Here is a 19,297-nt window from a genome sequence, read left to right on the forward strand (position 1 = left end):
GGTTTCTCGGGTCTGATTTTTGCAACATTTCTGCAACAGCATGTTTATAAGTAAATTGGCCTTGAGTTCCCTTTCCTTTCCTTCTTTCCTTGTCTTTTTTTCTTTCTTCCCCTCTCTCCCTCTTCCTTTGTATTATACAGGCTTGTCCAGTTTTAATGTTATAGTTTCCTTAAAAAAAAAAAAAGTTTGAAAACTTTATGTCATTTCCTGTGTTCTGGAACTCATCAGAATGAAAATACCCAAAATGAAAAAGTTCATGTGGATTTCAAATCCATTTGATTACATTGCATTTCTCAATTAAAGAAATATTGGCACATTTAAATATAATTTTAATTGTAAGCTTTGAAATGGTTTATCTTTTTTATCACCTATTTGAGTTTACAAAGTCTCTTGTCAATGTTGACTACCAAGAATTTGAAGAGAGATCATTAATAAACTTTGGTCAGGGATTGTGTGAACCATTTTGATAATGAAACCTCACATAAAAAGTTGCATTCACAGAAACAAGATCAAGTTTCTTAAGAAATAAATTTCAAAATAATGTATTTGGATGTTTAAATCAAAGTTAATACTTCCTCTCTGGAAAATATGTTGTCTTTCATTCTTCTCATTATAAAATACAATACATAGCAGAGGTCCCCACCCCCTGGACTGTGGACCAGTACCAGTCCATGGCCTATTAGGAATGGGGCTGCACAGCAGTTGAGCCAGTGAAGCTTCATCTCTATTTGCAGCTGCTCCCCAGCGCTAGCATCACTGCCTCAGCTCCACCTCAGATCATCAGGCATTGGATTCTCATAGGAGCATCAGTACCTGATGCCAAAAAGGTGAGGACTGCTGATATATAGAAGTGAGATGAATTTTTCCCCAGGACCCATATAGACAGTCTGAAATCCCTTCCAGCTTTCCCTTTCCAATATTTTGTGTGTGTGTCACAGATGTTTAGGATTGGGAATCACTGAGTTAGAGATCTGGTTTAAAATCTTGCAGACTATTATCCAGCTAGAAAAAAGAATGAAGCTACCATGAGTACCTGGGGATTCATGTATGAACACGGAAACATTGTTCTATAAGATAACATTATTTAGGCGTAGAAAGTTAAGGCACAGTGTCTGTTACCATTTGTGCAAAAAAAAAAAAAAAGGACCAAAATATATTGATATCTATATATTTGCTTGTACGTGAAAAGACATTTCTGGAAGACTATCATGAATCTTGGGAGGGGACCTGAGTGGCTAGGTAAGGGGACAGGGACGCTCTATGGGCGTAGGGGTGGGTGGGAGGCAAGAGGCTTTGGTCTTTTTATTTTTTTAATTTTTAAAGCCTACAGCACCCAGTATTCCTAGGTGGTCTCCCATCCAAGTACTAACCAGGCCCCACCTTGCTTAGCTTCAGAGATGAGACCAGGCGTGTTCAGGGTGGCATGGCCATAGACAGCTTTGGTCTTGAACTAAGGAGAATGATGATCCAGAGCCCATGGCAAGCTCTGAATCCAGTATCCGAGGGTTGGAAGTGCAGACGACCTTCTGGTGTGCAGGGAGGATGGAGGACAGCGGGAAAGCTGGCCAGGTGGGAGACAAGTCATGGATCCTGAGCGAGGGCACCTTGGGGTGGGAGTGGCTTTCAGGTTGCATACCTCGGCCACCAGGGGGCAGTCAAGCTCGCTCCTGAAAGCGGACCGACAGGTCCCATCTGGCCTGCCCCCAGCTGGAGCGCAGCCCCCGCGGTCCTTGCTCTTTCCCAGACCCCACCCCACCTTCAGACACAGCCATGTGGAACTTCGTGAGAACCTTCTCCCTCTTGCTGGGTAACTTGTCTCATGGCGGGGTGGTCGCTGCAGGAACCCCCCTCACCCAACATCCAGTACTCTTCCAAGCTCCACTGGGTTATCTCATTCAGTGTTGACCACCATCACTTGAGATGGGTACTGCCATCATATCTATTTTATAGAAGGGACAGGTAGGGTATAGGTTGATGACTTGCCCAAAGACCAGGAATGGCAGCCCAGGATACACACTCTCTGAACTGGAGCATTAAGCAAACCATGGCTTCTTTTCCCACTCTGCTCCGCTCCAGAACTTTCTTCACACAGCAGCCAGAGGGCGCTTTAGGGAGGGCAGATCCTCCCTGACTTACAAACTTCCTCTGCCTCTGGCTGCTCTCAGGGTCAAGTTCAGTCCCCTCACCCCATCTCTCTGGCATCACTGTGACTCAAAGCCCCTTCAACTCTAGATACATCAACTTTTTTTCAGCCTGAAGAAAACTCATGTTCATCCTGTGTATTTGCTTCTTCTTCACCAGGACCACTCTTCTTGCTTCCCCACTTCTTTTAGTTAACTCTTATACATCCTTCAGGCCCTGGCTCTGAGGTCACCCCTTCCAAGGAGCCCTCCCTGACTCCTATTAAATGCTGTTGGAACATCCACAATGAGCCTGTTGGGTAGCACTGGCCTCAGACATGTGCTTCATTTTATAACTAATGGCATCATCATTCCAGAAACCTGAGTCACTCTTGACTCCTCTCACTCTCTAGAGCTGTCTCTAATCCATCAGCTAATCTTGTGGAATCTACCCTTAAAATGTTATCTCAAGTCTGACCTTTCTTATCTTTCCCCATTAAGTCCTTCAAGTCTTGCCATGCTTCTCATGGTCATCCTGTTTCCACTTTTGCCCTGCACCACCTATCCTTGTATTTATCTGTCTCCCTGAAGAGAATGGGAGCTCCATAAAGGCAAAGGCTTTGTTCACTGTAGAATCCCCAGTGTCTTGGAACATGCTGTCTGTTTCTTCCACTAGAATGTCCGCTCCTGAGGGCAGAACTCTGTCCTATTCATACACAGCCCCAGTGCCCAGCACACGGCAAGTGCTCAGTAAAAACCCTGTCAATAAACAGATGCAGAAACTCAAGCCCAGAGGGAAGAAGGAACTTGTCTAAGGCCCTTCCCTGGGGGCAGGAGAGCCAGCACCAGTACCCCACTCTCCCACAGCCTGTCAGCCAAGCAACCCCTTCTTACTCATCTCAGCACACAAGAAACCAGACCCTTTTTGTTCACTGAGTCAACACAGTTTATTACTGAACTGCACTTTCACCTTCACACAGACTATTTCAAAGAGCTGGAACAAGTGTGGGGTGGGGGGTGGGAGAGGGACAGGTGCCCCTCAGGAGCCAGGACCCCCAGCTGGCTTCCCCAGACCAGGAAAGGGGAGGGAGCATCAGGCTGTTCAATCTCTGGGCACCAGCTCTCCACGTGCACACGCACAGCAAGCCAGCAGCTCCTCACACATAAATACAGACACGCTTAACAAAAATAGTATATCATCTTCACAAGGAATAAAAACTAGTCTTGAATATGTACAGCAGAGAGCCCGGGGTGGCCAGAGCTAGGCCAGGACCCCCAGGGATGAGACAGGCCATAAATGGAGCAGAGGAGAAAGTGAAGCCTGAAAGGTTCCTGGCCAGGCCACTCAGACCTGGAAGCCTGGCTGCCCAGGCTGAACAGGGGGTGGGGCACGATCTGCTAGGCCAAGCAGGACTGGCCTTTCTAGCCAGCCCTACCTCCACCCCGTGCACCAGGGCTCTCCCTCTTGCCCTTCCTGCCTGAGGTAGGGAAGACCCTAGGGCTCCCATAGCTGCTCCCTGTAGCTCCCCTTTGCCTCTGGGCCAAGGCCCCTGAATCCCTGGATCCCATGAGCAGCAGCCCAAGGCATGCCACAGGCTGATCTCCTTGCAGGAAGTGAGGCAGCTGAGGCCATAAACAGCTCTGGGGCACCTGTCTTGGGCCCAGTTGGTCCCTCAGTCACGATCATGGGAGGGAGCCAGGGGAAGGGAAGAAGGGAACTGGGGTAGTGCTAAACTACAAGGGCCACCCTAGCTTTGGCATGGGGTACTTCCTGCAGCTATAGCCCCCTCCCTCCTGGCTGGGGCTGGCTTCTAGCCAGAGGCCTCTGGATGACAATGAAATTGGGGGCAGGGACTTTGGCCAGGCCAGAGGTGGGAGGGGACCCTGGTCCTTGTTTCTTTATCTCGAGCAGCCTGAATCTCTAATTAGTCACAAGTGGCCCCTAAGTGGCTATTGGAAGGTGGGGATGAAAGGAAGGGGAGCCCAGGTCCTTGAGGGGGCGGGGGTGGGAATAAGAAATGATTAATTCTGAGGCCACAAACATCAAAACGAAGGCAATCTAGTCTTTCTGGGAAAAAGGGTCAGAAAACTTTCCGGCTCCCTGGCAGGAAAGCATTCTTGGGGCGGTTAAAGGGTAAGGGGGTTCCACCAAACAGGCAGGACGCCTCAGCCCCCAGCCACAACCCTGCCCCGCCTCCACCCCAAACCTGCCAGCCTCCATGGGGCAGATTTTTGGAGAAATTTGTGGGTTCTGAGGCCAGGAGAACTGAGGTGTGAGGGAAGGTGGCTCTCACAGAAGCATGGTAGATTCTAGAAAACTAACTGCGGGGGACCAAGTCTAGGCCCAACCCTGTGATGGGTGGTTGGACACAGGCTGCATGTAGTGGTTCTCCTGGTGGCAATGGTGGCTGGAAAGAGGGATGCGGTGGGTGCAGGACGGGGATGGGACGGTGAGTGGGTGGTCAGTGTCTGGTCATTTCCGACTGAAAAGTGAGCCCAGCAGAACCACGCCAGCCACAGTCACTCCTGTCAGAAGCCAGCGGTTGAAGCGCTCCTGACCCTTCCGGCTCTCGGCCGCTGCATTGTTCCCGTAGAGTTCCACGAAAGTGTCCTGCAGAGAGAGAGAAGGAAAAGTGCTGTTTGAGTTCTTAAACAGTAGCATAGGTGGGTGGGAGAAAGGGGGGCCATCTGAATACAGTGGCCTTGAGTGATCTGAAAAACTGTAGCTATCCCTGCCTACTCTGGCCAGATAAAGGGTTGAGGGCTGCCCTCCTTCCTGATCTCCAGATGGGGATGACCAACCCATTTTATTGTTGAGAAAACAGGTACAAAGTAAGGAAAGAGCTTTGTCCAAGGTCAGACGGCTAAGAAGCACTATTCCAGAACCTGAGGTGAGAAAGAGATGGGCAGGGTCAAGGAATGATGGGAGGCAAAATGGCTGGAGCAGAGAGCAGAAGAGGAAGGGTTAGGAGAGATGAGGGTGCAGGGGTGAGCGAGAGCTGGACTATGTGTGGTCTGGAAGCCACAGAGGAGCTTGGAGTAGAGTCCAAGTGTAATGTGGAACCACTAGGCCTTAGACTTTCCACTGCTGTGATGGAGGAGGGAGGGAGAGAAAAGGGACAGGGTAAATTTCCAGAGTGATTCAGAGGCAGAGCAGGTCTGGGGACTTTTGGCTAGGGACTCCTTCTTCCTCTGGAGGGTGCCTCAGCCCAGGGCAGGCTGATGGGTGGGGAGGGCAGAGCAGAGAAAGTAACAACCATGCAGGACTGGGATGGATCTGAGAGGTCCTGTCCCTGTCCCCCACCCCAGGGGGTGTGACTCTGGACCCAGGAGGAGGTGAGCAACAGTCTTCTGCTTCAAGCTAGTCAGGAGGTAAGCACATGATCTGGGTAGGGAGGGGCTTCGGGTTAAATTACCCAGCCCAGGGCGGAGCCAGCCTGTGGGGCAGGGAGTAGGATGACTTTAAAGATGACTTTTCCCACCCCATCTGTCCTTTAATCCTCCCAACAATGCTGCAAAGCAGGCTGTCTCTTCCTATTTACAGACCAGGAAGCTGGGCCTCTGAGGACAGAAGAACTCGATCATGTCTCTCAGCTTTGTCAGTGGTGGAACCAGAATGTAAGCCTGGTGTCTGGCACCTAGAAATCAGTGTCCTCTGTGCGTGTAGGGAGGGAACGAATCATTGGCTGGTTCCAGAGCCCGTGTTTTTGCCTCTCCACCAAGAGCTCACACTCTGGGCTCACATTTCTACCTGATCCCAACTTGCACATATTTGGTGGTCAATACATGAGTAGAACAAAGGTACTGCATGTCTACTAATTGCCAGGCACTGTTATCTCATTTCACCTTCAAGAGAATCCCCAGACTAGAGATTTGAACCTCATTTCATAGATGAGACAACTGAGATTTACAGTAGGGCAAAGCCAGGATCAGAACCCAGGACTGCTCGGCTCCAAAGAGTGTGCTGCTACACGGCGACATTCCTTTTGTGGGGGGCTGGGGAGGACTTGTCCTAGCTAACACTGAATATCCTGGATAAAGGGATGTGCGGATGGGGTGGAGGTAGGGCCTTGGGTCTGGGGAGAGAAGGGCAGGGGCAGTGGCAGCAGCCAGTCTCCTAACTCTTGGCCTTGTTGCTGCTCAGGCCTGGCTAGTGCGGAAATGCTTCCCTGTTTCTCCCCTCTTCCTCCTGGCTAGCCTCCATGGGTGTTGGCAGACAAGATAACTCTTACAGGAGTTTTAATTTTTCTGATCCCAAGAGAAGTAGGTCCAGTCAAAAAAGATGGGTCTGTGATGCAGGAGAGTCCTGGGCTGTGGGGAACGAACATGGGAGAAGTGAGGCTATCCATGGCCAGGAGGCCGTGGTTATCCCAAGGGGCCAAATGTCCCTCAAGAAACCAGGGACAATGGGGTTGTAGCCAAAGTAGGAGAGGCCTGGCTCCCTTGATGGGAACTTAGCTGAAGTAGAGGGTTGGCAGTCACAGGAAATTTTCAGCTCTAGGGCCGAGGTGGAGTAAACAGGCCCTGTCCCTGCAAGGGCACAAAGCACTCACTGTCCAGGAACAGTCATTCCAGGGTGGAGGGAACATTCTCATTTTGGTGCCACAGAGAATGAGGCTCTGACCTGCCCAGCCCCCATGCGTGCATTCCTGGCCAGGACAACCTTTGTCTCCACTTCAATGAGATCCTTCTCCTGGGAAGGAGGGAGGAGGATTTCCAAGGGCTCTGGATTCTGGGGATTGCTTTTGCAGAGAGCATGAGCAAAATGGGGCGTGCTGTTCCAGGGCGGGTGCCCGAGAGGCAGTGGTGTGGGTATATTTAGCCCGCAGTTCACACAACACACTTGGAAACAAACACAGCCATTTTCTCAGCGGGCGGCTGCTTTGGATAAATAAACAGGATTGCAAAGCAGCCCGGTCTGGAAAAGCAGAGAGATAACCCCCCCGCCCACCTCCGCTGCCCGCTCCTCAGTGGCTCCCATTGGTTTTAGCCAGAGCTGGCATGGTGGGCAGGGAGGTGAGATATGAGAGTGAGTTTCAGGGAGCTAGCTCTCTGAGGTCACAAAGGCTTTCAGGAGACCCAGGCCTGGGAGACTGCATCCTTAGCTTAGGTGAGAGCAAATGAGGAAAGTGTCTCTTTGCAGCTGTTACTGCTATCATGGGGATCCAGGTGGAGGTTTTCAGAGCCAGTGCGGAGAGACAGTGGCTAATGACCCCCATGGGAGAATTGTGGACTCCTAGCCAGGCAGACCTCACAGTCAGTAAGGCCAACCCACTTGCCCATTCTACGGTGTCACACAGATAGTTTGTGGTAGAGCTTGGACTAGGAATTGGGGTCTCCCAACTTGGCATCAGGGCCCTTTAGAATGGTGAGACAAGAACCAGGGTCCCCAGGAGAAGTCAAAGCTGGATCTACTTTCAAGGTCCTGCCTCCCATAGTCCTGGCCACATACAAGGAATGGCTCCACCCCACATGCTCCACCTTGCTTCCTGTCCCTGTGCCTTTGCCAGCACAGTGTCCTCTAACTGGTCACCCTTCCTACATCTCCCTTCCTCAGTTAGCCAAGCCCTACTGAGCTTACGAAACTCCACTATGCAGTCTCTTCTTCCAAGAGACCATCCTTACTAGTTCCTCGTTCAACTCCAGGAAGAGTGTCTCCTTGTGTGCCCAGGGCTTATGGGCTTTCATTCACACCATAAATATTTACTGAGCACTGACCATCCTCCAAGCCCAGCTCTGGAGACACAGCAGTGAGCAAGACAAGGTTCCTGCTTTCATGGAGCTTGTGTTCTAGTCCATGCATGCTTGGTGAGGGTGGTATCACCTCCAGTGGGGTGAAGTGAAAAACTCTTGGATATTACAGTGGCCTATGGTTCGCCATGGGGCCACAAGCACACGCAGAGCTACACAGTACAGTTGTGGTATTCAAATGTCATAGGAGGGCAATTAGGTAAAAAATGTCTAAAAAGACTCCTTAGCGGGTGGAGATAAAGAAAAAATGTGGAGAAAACACCATCCTAGTGGTAAGCAGAGAAAATAAGAAACAAAATAATTTCAGAAGTTCTCTCTGGGGAAGTGAGGTTTGAGCTGAGACCTGAGTGACAAGGTGGAGGTGGCCAAGGGAGGATCAATAATCTTGGGTGAGAAAGCATGTTCCAGTAGAAGCAACAAGTGCAAAGGCCCTGAGGTGGGAAAGAGAGACAGGGTGTCCCTAGGTTGAGGCCTTCTGTCTGTGTGTCAGTCTCCCTCATCCATTTGGGGGGCTCAGGGGTCAAGTGTGATGACGCCAGGGGCCGATTCAGACAGGTATATACTGACTTCAGCTATATCTCTGCCCAGAGGCAGCCAGCTGAATAATGCAGGTCACCTTGCAGCCATCTGCAATCTTGGAGAGGTCAGGAAAAAGGCTGGCATAGCGATGTCCCTGGGGCAGTGGCCCAAGTGCCAGCGAAACTACCACCCATCCTGTCGGGCTGCAGTGCAGTCCCTGCTTGAACTGATCAGTCCTCTAATTCCCACTCTTCTCTCTTACCTCCCGCATTTCTATACTTCTTCCCAGCTGTCTAACTTTGAGTAGGTTACTTCACCTGACTTCTAGTGTCCTCACATGTTAAATAACAATAAAATAATAACTTATGTGCCAGGCACTGAGCTAAAGTACTTTACCCTGACTGGGCCATATTCGCTGATTATATGCACAATCGTGGTCCCTTGAGTGATTATTTTTTGTCCTGTCTCTCCCACTAGACCGTGTGTGGTTTTGTCACTTGTATCTCCAGAACCTGGTCATGTACCTGGAACACAGAAGGTAACATTCTAAGTGAATGTGGTGACCTGGCTGGGTTGCCTGCACCAACAATCTGGCTCCATCGTGGGCTAGGTGCATGCACTTCTGTTACTGAAGGAGGTCCTCAATCTAATCCAGGTAAACTGAAGCTCAGAGATATCGAGACCTGCCCAAAGTAAGTAAGTGAGGAAGCCAGTTTCAAGTCCCAGCATGTACAGAAGCAAACCTCACATTCTGTGTCGGAGCTATAGTCCTGAGTCCTGTAGAAGGGGGAAGGTGGCCTGAGGCCACCAGCTGAATGAGCTCTGGCCCCCAGCCAGCTGAGGAGAATTGGGTGCCACAGGAAAAGGATATGACGAAAACCAGGAGGGAAAGTGAAACCCTTCCGTCCTGGCTTCAGTGAGGACAAGTGCCTGTGCCAGACGAGCCCTTCCTTCCTCTAGGGTGACTCTGGAGGGCCCAGGCCCACCGCTTCCTTCCTGTTTGGTTATTTCGGGAAAGACGTAGGTGGAGAAGAGGAAGGGGCTCCTAGCAGCCCAGAGAGAGTACCGGGGACATCAGGACTGGCTTTGTCATGGCCCTACATGGGTGGGCCATGGATCACTTGCAGAGTCACTTTCTGCTCCTGGCCTCAGTTTCCCTGGGGGAGAGGCTGATAATGCCTGCTGGACAGACAGACCAATGAGGCCTTGTTAGGAGATTCCTGGGAAATGGCAGGAAGGCGGGGGGGAAGGGGGGTGGCAAACAGAGAGGGCTTATCACTCTCTTGGCAGGGAGTTACAGGCGGAGACTTGGAAGAAGTGGTGCTTGTGGTTGGAATCCACTTCCCTTGGCTTTCCCAGGGGAACATGGGCCTGGATGTGGGCAACTCAGAGAGGTAGCTCAGTGGGGTGGGTGGCCAGACTGCTGAGGTTGACACTTCAGTTTAGCCAGCCGAGCTGTGGGCACCATAGCAAGCCTCTCTACTTCTGAGCCTCAGTTTCTCCTGCTTTGAGCCCACCCACAAAGTAATGGTGATGGGATCAGGGGATGCAAGCACTTGGTAAAGCAAGGTAACCTTGGTGTTACTGGCTGAAGAGGGTGTCATGGGGCACCGAAGGCATCTGGGCTTTAGGAAATATTTGAAGGCATCCTCATAGCATACTTCATTTTAATCTTCTCCAACTCTGTTCCTGTCAGCTGCCAGCCTCTCCTCCCCTGCCTCCTCCCCCACCATTAGTTCTAAGAAGCTAAGCCTGACAGATGTGCTCATTTCTCAGAAAAGGAAGTGGTTGTGCAGGGAGAAGATAACACCTCAGCTGGGGAATCGAGAAAGCTATCAGGCCTGGCAGTGTGAATGTGGGATCTCCACCTCCTCAGCTCAGAACCAGGGTGCTAGCCTTAGAGGCAGAGGGAGAGAATTCAGAAAAACATTTACTGGGGGCACAGATGCTCATTCTGGGGCTCATGACCGCCTTCTCTGGGAATGATGGCTGATATTTACCGAGCACTTTCCATGGTGCTAAGAGCTTCATCGTGTATAGAAATTAACTTAATCCTCACAATAACCCCATGAAGTGAGTGCTATTATTACTCTCCACGTTACAGATGAGGATTCAGTCACGGAGTCCAAGTTACCCTCCCAAGGTCACAGAGTTTATAAATGGCAGAGTTGGGATCTGAATCCAGGCAGTCTGGCTCAAGCACTTAATGGCTCCTGGGTGGCTGCGCATGCCCATATGCATCCATTCCCTGGGATTATGAGGCTTCCCTCGCCTCAATCTCCTTTCATCCCATCTCCGGTTACTCCCTATTCTGCCATAGCCTTTCACTCTTCTCCTAGTGTTGACAGTGAAAAGAACCAAGGCTCACCCTTGAAACAGAGTCAAGCTCAAAAGTGACCTGACAACATAACCATCCAACCCTCCACGTGATGCTCAAACTCATCCCTAACATGGTCATGGCCCAGATGGGGTTCAGAAAGGTGGAGCATTCAGGTCACATAGTGAGTCTGTTTCATTCCAGATGGTCCATACCCGTGGGAGTTCACAATCTTCTCTAGGACATTCTCTGCTTACATACTTGTCATAAGGGGCTCCCTCCCTCCTCGGTGGAACATTTCATCTTTGAACAGCTCTAATGGAAGCCTTTGCCTCTTTCTTTCTATCTCCCCTCAATGGCTGGGCCTTAGTACTAGTCCTCTCTCCTCCTCTGCTCTTCTCCAACTCTGTCTCAAGGGCTGGCTGCCCAGGAAGGCAACACGGGCTGGTGAAGGAAGTTTTGCTGGCCTTGCTCAGGGCCCTGGACCAGGTCCTGCTCCTCTCTATTAGTTTCCTTATTTGTACAATGGTGGCGCCATTTGGGTGAGGCCAAGACTGGTGACAAATTAACTTCCATTTCTCCACAAGCTGGGCTGCCAGGGCAAAGAACAGGCAGGTACCCAATAAGTCTTGCAACTATACTAAGATGTTTGGCTGTGGACCTCGTCTGTAAAATGGGGATTAAAAATAATTATTTCACAAGAACACTATGAGGATTCAATACATATAAAGCTCTAAGAACAGCACTTAGTAGATTTTGAGTAAATGGCAGCTATTATTACTGTTCTTATTCTACCCTGCAGGGTTTCTTCTGGTTAGTGTACGTCAGACTGCTTCATTCCTCACATGCTATGTTCTGTTCAGCCCCCAGACCTTTGCCCATGCCGATCCCTCTGCTAAGCTCTCTCACAACATTTACTGAGCTATTCATTTTTGACCATGAACTCTGTCCCTCAGGCCTAGTCCAGTCACTTCTAAGCCCAAAGGTGTTGATGACTGGCTTACTGGTAAACAGTAAAGAGGGAAGGGAAGAAAAGCCAATTTTCTCCCTCTTCAGTCCCATCCTCACTGCCTGGTAAAACCAGGAGAAGGACCCGAGACACCAGGTGATTGGGCAGGGTACCCAGGACAACTCCCTACCCCACCTCCACCCCTCAAGAAAAAATTTCTTCCAGCCTCAGAAAGCGGATAGGAAGCTATAGGAAGGTTCTGGAAAAGGCATCTTCTGCATTGTGTTGAGGCAACAGGCAGGAGAGACTGCAATAATAACAACCTACAAGGACCAGGAGCTTGGTTTCTGGGGTCATCCCTTCCTCTGGGGGTCTATGACTCCAAGTACTCCATAGTCTAAAGCAGCTGCTCCCTCCTTTCCCCAAAGCTGTCCCCACTCCCTCATCTGGCGGTGGTCAATGTTGCACGCTGTAAAGAAAAGAGCACTGGGCTGAGAGTTAGCAGATGTGAATTTCGTGTCCCAGCTTTATCACTGGTTTGCTTGGGGTGAGTCCAGGCCCGTCTGGGATGCTGGGAAAGCCTGGGACTTTCCTCATCTGTAAAATAAAGGAGATCATCTCAAAGGGCTTCTATTAGTTCTGCAGCGTGAGGAGGGATGAAAGTAACTCACATATGGATGAATAAGTGACTACTTGGGTTCTCTCTCTTTATTGGATCTACAAGATCCAGTAATTAGTGTGGAAGGTGAGAGGCAACATTCTGGAGCTGAAGGACTTGTTGCCACAAGGGTCTGATCCTCTTTCACCTCAAAGCTTGAAGAGCCTTGCCTTCAAATCTGCAAGATTCCAGAGGAAAAGGGCAATGGGCACATGTGACCCAGGGCACCCTTGCTGGTCTCTGCCCCTGTGGCCTCAACCTCCTCACCCCAGCACTGCCTCCAACCAGTCCAGACAAGTCTCTGGTATTTTCAGCCACCTTTATCTGATCGGAAATGTTTGGAATTCCACAGCAGAAGACAACAGCTCTGAAGGATCTGGGGGTGGGAGCAAATCTCTGCTTCACCCTTCCCTCCCTCTGTACATGTGAGTGCGCGCGTGTGTGTGCGCGTGCACACACACACACACACTCCTGTAACCAAAAACTCAGAGCCAAAGGCTCCCACGAGGCTGCATTTCCTACATTCCTGTTCCTTTAGTCTTCTCCCCTGTTCATCTCCGCCACAGTCTACCAGCCCCCTCAAGGTGCAGAACAGCAAGCTGTCTGAGATGGGGCCAAGAAAGCTGGAGTCCTCTGTCCATAGCTGGTGATGCTGAGCCAGGGGCCACCTGGAGGTTTGCTGTTCATAGTCAACACCCAGAGAACCAAGAAGCTGCAGAAGACCACCACCACCAGCACCACTAGGAGGCCCAGAAGCAACTCACAGTTCCACCTGATGTTGCATGAGGACCACCCAGAAATCATGTGTTATGATCTGTGGTTCACAGAGATGTGAAAATGAGACCCAGAAAAGGGAACAGACTCCCCTGCCTTAAGACCCCTGGAGTCTGACAGTGTATTCCAACCCCAGCACTTTGACTGCCTACTTGCTGGATCAGGGGCAAGACTCTTTACCTTTCCAAGCTCAGTGTCCTCTCTGTAAGTGAGAACACTGTACTTCATAGGCCTGGTAGCAAAAATTAAATGGTTCATGCAAAGTGCTCAATAAATGTTAGTTGTTTATTTTTTCAATAGCTAAAAATGAGTGGTCTCATTTGTGTGTCTCATGGTGTATCGCATTATTTATAGCTACAAACAAAAAAGTAACAGCTAATATTTACTGAGTCCCTGCCTGAATTCTCAAAATCTTGCAATCTTACCAATGAGGAAACTAAGACTCAGAGAGGTGAGACTTTGCTTGAGATCACTGGTTACTGAGTGAGGGTGTCTGACTCCACAGCATATTGAATTTGTCAGTGCAATAGGTTAGATGCAGAGGGATGTTACTATGCTCTTCCCGGCTTCCCCATTTTACCCGCCCATCCACTATTTCCTGGGGATCTGCTATTTTGGGCCCTGGAAGTCAGAGATGACTTTGAGAACAGGGATGAGGCATCATGCCCCCTGGTTCTCTCAGGGCTGAGAAAGAGAGAGGTGTGCTGATGGCTGCTCTGTGCTTCCCTCTACCCTCAACCCAACCTTTGCAAGGCCAGTCTTTGCAGCGAGTCCCTCCCACTATCTGGTCATTACCTTAGAAACAAAAGTGATGCCAAGTAGCTTTGGTAGAGCTATTAGCTGAGTTTCCTAAGATAGACCGTGACCCCTTTGTGAGTCGACCTGTGGGGTTGCAGGAAGGACCAGACAAGCTGCCTTGCTTAGCTCTGGACACTCATTCATTCTATAAATCTTTATTAAGCGCCCACTAAATGCCAGACACTATGCTAAGTGCTAAGGATAAAGCAGTGACTAAATCATATGAAAATTCCTACCTGCATGAGTTTATAATTTAATGGGAAGAGACAGGCAACAAATAAATGTGTCAGATGGTGATAAGTGGCAAAAGGAAAAATAAACGAGAGAAAAAGGGTTAGAGAGAAACATAAAAGAAGGCAGGATTAGAACCTGTGGTCAGGGAAAGCTTCTTGAGGAGGTGACATCTGATCAGAGCCCTGAATGAAGTGAGGGAACAGGTACTGCAAGGATCTGAGGAAAGGCAGAGGGATTACCAAGTGCAAAGGCCTTGAGGCAGGTACATAATTGGGGTCTTCTAGGAATAGTTAAGAAAATAGTGTGGCTGAAGCCAAGTAATGAGGGGATAATAGTAGCAATGGGTTCTGGCAGTAGCAAAGGCCGGATTGTTCAGGGCCTTGAAGGCCATTTAAGGCCTTTGGCTTGTCTTTTGAGTGACATGGGAACACTGTGGGGTTGTGAGAAGGGGAGAACGTGATCTGACTTTGGTTTTAACAGGGTCCCTCTGGCTGCTGGGTGGAGACCTTCAGGGGCAAGGGTGGAAGCAGCAAGAGGTCTGGTGAGGAGCTGATGCAGTCATCCAAAAGAAATACAATGGTGGCTTAGCCGGGACAGTGCCAGGGAAGCTGGTGAGAAGCAGTCAGTTTCAGAATTTATTTTTAAAAGTGGAGCTGAAAGAAAGGATTTGCTAATGAGTGGGATGTGGACTCTGGGAGTTTCTTGCCTCTCGGGCCTTCTGTTTCTCATCTACAAAAACCAGGAGAAGAGTCTTAGATAAATTTTTTCCAGCTTGATAACTACAGGAATGCAGTAAGACAAAACCATTTCTGCTCTCATGGAGGCAAAGCCATTTCCTCTCAGGCTCTGAAGGATAGACGGCAATAAGAGAAGGAAGGAATGACTGGACAGAGACCAAGGGAGGGCAGGGTCTGTCTGGGCTGCAACTGCCCACTTTCAGCAAACATATCACCCAAGCTCCAGGTAAGTGCAGGGCCATGGAGAAGCCAGGCCTAGGGTGAGGGTAGAGGTAGAGATAGTTTGCTTTATATTAGGAGGGAGCGAGCATCAGATCTGTGCTGTGCCTAGGCCCTATTAGGCAGAAGATGCTCATTGAGTCAGTGAGTGAGTGAATGAGGCAGTGCCCGGAGGCCAAGATGTGTGCAAGAACCTCCCAAGTCCTTCTAAATTAACAAGAGGTGAGCCTGGTCCAAGGGATTCCTCTCCTGTCATTCCTTCTGTATTGCTTACAGCCTAGACTGAGCCTCAAGTTCTCATTCTTTATGAATGGGAGATTGTGAGATCTGAAATCACCAAAGCAGAATTTTAGAGCTGGAAGGAAACAAAGACACATCTGGTCCACTCTTATCCACAATATTAGCTGTCACTGTGTTGGTCTTATCCATGTATCATTATTATTATTATCATTATTAACATTTTTCTATCAACTGACTTACTTTCTAAAAATTCAAGTAAATGTATTGAAAATTCTTACATCACCTCCCCCCACCAAAACCTGTTCTTTCTGCATCTTTCCCCTTTTTTAGTAAACGGTGGTAGCTTCGTCCTTGCGGGTGCTAAAGTCTAGAACACCCTGGAGTCATCCTTAAATCCTCTGTAGTTTTGATCTGTCAGCAAGTTCCTTTGGATCTATATTCAAAATTAATCCAGAATCCACTACTTCTTACCACCTCCACTGCCATCATTTGGTCCAAGCTAACATCATTTTCTGCCAGTAACAACCACCTTACTGGTCTCCCAGCTTCTTATCTCCCCCACTATGGTCTCTACCACACAGTAGCCAGAATGGTCTTTCTAAAAGCAGTCAGATCCTGTCTCGTCAAAATATTCCACTGCCTTCTCATTTTGCCCAGAGGAAGAGACAGAATGCCTCACCATGGCTCACACAAACCGTCACCTTCTACCACTTTCTCCTCTGCTCACTCTGTTCTAGCCACACTCATGTCCTCTGCTCTTCCTCAAACAAGCCAAGCATATCCTTCTCACCTTGAAGTCTCTCTACTTGTTCCCTCTGCCTGGAATGTTCTTACCACATATTGTTACATAGTTTACTCCCTCAGGTCATGCCTCCTCCTCAGAGAAGCCTTTCCCAACTACTCTTTATTAAAAACAATTTCCAAAAGCTGCCTCTCTGGCCCTTCACCCTGCCATCACTCAGTCTTTTCAGAATGTAAACTCCATGAAGACAGATATCCCCCGCAACCAGAACAGTGCTTGGCATACAGTAGATACTGAGTATTTGCTAAATAAATGAAATGAAAAGGCAAAATATTACTACTACTATAAATAGAAAACCAGTATCATTTGCCACAGATGGAAATCAAAATAAAAATGCTATTAAGATAAAAATGTCCATTTGCATATCACCTTTAAGTTATCTTGAAGATCAACAGTACATGTACCAATCTTGGTCCCACATCTTTACAAAGGAGATACATAAGGCCCAGGGCAAGAAAAAGATCAGGACAGAATAGCCAGCCAATAGAAGGCCAGTCCAGAGCAGCCACACAGGTGCCCTTTCTGTGTCTTAGAATCAAAGCCCCACACCCCCAGGGTGCAGACAAAGAGACTGAATCTTGGGAAGGGTGCAGCCAGACTGGACCAACAAAGTTTGTCTGAGGGGCCAGGAAAGCTCTCCCCAGAGGCAGGCACAGAACTGGCAGCTGTGCTGAAGAGAACAAAGGCCAAAGAGGAGTGTGTGAGGTTAGGGGGGCCTCATGGGACTGCATCGTGGGGGACCGGTACGCAGAAACCTGTAGGTGATGTCCATGGAGACCAGACAGCTGAGAGCAGAAATGAAAACAGCTAGGTCCCAAAGGGTGGCAGCTTCAATCCTGTAAACACCAGACAGGCGTGGGGGTTCGGGAGCAGGCCTGGGAGACCAGGGGGAGAATGGGACCTTTCTAGTCTTCATCAGTGATGATGACTCTGAGCTAAGCTGAGCAGAGGTACTACCAACCCTGCTACTAGTCATAGCAGGTATCAGATATTAAAGGAGAAAGAGACAGAGCCACCACCCTCCTAGTCCCCACATTCCAGATGGTCTCTTCTAGCACCCTCCTAAGTCCCAGCCAGCTCTGCTCACACAGACTCTTGAGGATTCCATCCCTGTTTGGAGGGGAATATCCTTTGCCCACCCCTGTGGAGCTCAGCAAACATGGCTGCAGGTGCAGAGGGTAAAGCTAGAGCTGTTGTAACTGCCAGGCCAGCAATGCCTGACCTACATCTCCATGGTTGGTTGCATGCGAAGAAAAATACCAGGGATTTCCGTTGGTGTTCACCAGATGCAGCTGCCAAGGGAAGGCTGGGCCTTTTGAAGGCCTGTTGTGTAGGGGGCAGGACAAGTGGTGAGCTAGCTGGAATAGGCAAGGAGGCTGGCCTCTACACTGTTTCCTGGCTTTGAGGAACTCCTTAGATTTCAGAGACTGTAAATTTTTTTTTCTACCACGGTCTTCTACTGACATTCCCCCCTCTTGTAGTATATCGTCCTTATTAAGAATTGAGAGACACTCTACGGCCATGCTACCCTGAACAAGCCCAATCCCATCTGATCTCAGAAGCTAAGCAGGCTTGGGCCTGGTTAGTACTTGGATAGGAGACCACCTAGGAATACCAGGTGCTGTAGGTGTAAAAAATAAAAAAATAAGGGATTGTAAGCTGACAAGGTCTTTGCAATCTGTGAGGTCAACCAAAGGTTGCCTCGCCTAAAAAATAAAAAAATAAATAAAATTTTAAAAAATTAAAAAAAAAAAAAGGAATTGAGACACACACACACGCACAGTATTTGGAAACACACTTCTCAAATCAGTTGTTCTAATTGTAAACTGCTGCTGGCATTTGGAGTGAGGCTTCAGATTTGCCTAGAAAAAGACAATTTGGAAGTTTTGCAAGGCAGTGTAAAAAGGACCTGGGACTTTAGAGTCAGGACATGTGGGTTTACTCTTGCTCTTTGGTAGCTCCATCTGGCGATGGACACTTCGGTTAAACACCCTGGGCCTCACTTCTTTCATCTGTCAAGTGTGGAAGATGGACCAGATGATCTCTCAGGCCCTCTCTAGCTCCAAAGTGTTATGATCCAATCCCTAGGACTCTACCCTGCACTCCCTCAGGGGAGCAGTGCTGTGTAAGGAAAAAGTAGTAAGCTCTCTTAGGAGACCAGAGACTGAGTTCTAATCCCAACTTTGCCATTTATTAACTCACTGTATGATCTAGAGAAGTCAGTTAACCCCTGGGGGCACTTCACTTTCTTCATATGTAAACCAAAGTGCATTGAAAAAAAGCACTGTAAGAACTTTGGTGTTATGCTTCTTTATGTTGTCCACCCCCTCAGAATATGCCTGCTTCCTAAAGGGCCTGTTCTTTACCTGGAATTGCCCTAACTTGTAAACCTTTATTCGATAGACACAATATGGAGGAGGTGGGATTCAAATTCAGGTGTGTCTGATTGCAGAGCCTATGTTCCCCACCGTAGGAATGTGGGGGCAGCATGGATAGAATTTAAAGTAGAATACCTCAGTTCCTTCTACAGTAAGAGGAAGCCCTCCTCTACCTCCTAGCATAGTCAGAGGCTCAATGAGATAATGTATGGACACAAAGAAGCACTGGACAAACCTTATTTACCCTGTGCTATGACTCTGCGGCCCAAGCCTGGGCTTCCCCGCATTGGAAAGGAGAGTGGAAGGCACGAGCTGCAATATCTTAGGGATATTATGGCTCCACTTCTTAGTCTTCCATTCTACAACACCTCAGCCTCTCCCCTTCTTGTCCATATCTGGTCCACCCTTCCAGAGTCTCTTTACCGGGAACCTCCAGGCCACTCAGCCCAGAGCCCACAGTGCTGTCCCCTGAGAGGCTGTGGTAGGGTTCAGACACTGACATTTATTTGCTGTATGACCCTGGGCTGTTCATATAAACTCTGAGTCTCAGGGTCCGCATTTATAAAATGGGCCTAAGACCTACCCTATAGTGCTCGATAATGTTTGCTACTGTTATAATTACGTTATGTTTCCTTTCTCCTCTGAACTTCTCTAACCCTTGTAGTCTTTTCATTCACTTTAGTACTTGCAGTCTCATGACCTAAGTTGTTGAGAGCTAGGCCTCTATTTTATATTTCTCTTCTCTCTCATTGAAGCAGTGAGCACATGAAAGGTGGTTAGAGAGCACCTGTTAAATGACTG

General features: G+C 48.9%; 1 protein-coding gene and 2 pseudogenes across 9 annotated transcripts in view; 1 reads left to right on the forward strand and 2 right to left on the reverse strand.

The window, feature by feature from the left end:
- Window positions 1-1,321: 1,321 nt before the first annotated feature.
- Window positions 1,322-1,435, reverse strand: LOC120604195 (uncharacterized; annotated as a pseudogene).
- A 1,607-nt stretch (window positions 1,436-3,042) lies between these two features.
- The window catches only part of BCL2L1 (BCL2 like 1), a 42,585-nt gene continuing 26,330 nt past the window's right edge, over window positions 3,043-19,297 (reverse strand). For all 9 annotated transcript variants that reach the window (XM_039864023.1, XM_039864024.1, XM_039864022.1 and 6 more), the window contains exon 3: window positions 3,043-4,731. In XM_039864023.1, coding sequence (XP_039719957.1) covers window positions 4,594-4,731 — 138 coding nt within the window. In that variant the 3' untranslated portion in view covers window positions 3,043-4,593. The remainder of the gene's footprint in view (window positions 4,732-19,297) is intronic.
- On the forward strand, window positions 17,630-17,748 carry LOC120604140 (uncharacterized; annotated as a pseudogene).

Source organism: Pteropus medius, unplaced genomic scaffold, assembly GCF_902729225.1.
Source record: "Pteropus medius unplaced genomic scaffold, Ma_sr-lr_union100, whole genome shotgun sequence".
Classification (NCBI taxonomy): Eukaryota; Metazoa; Chordata; class Mammalia; order Chiroptera; family Pteropodidae; genus Pteropus; species Pteropus medius.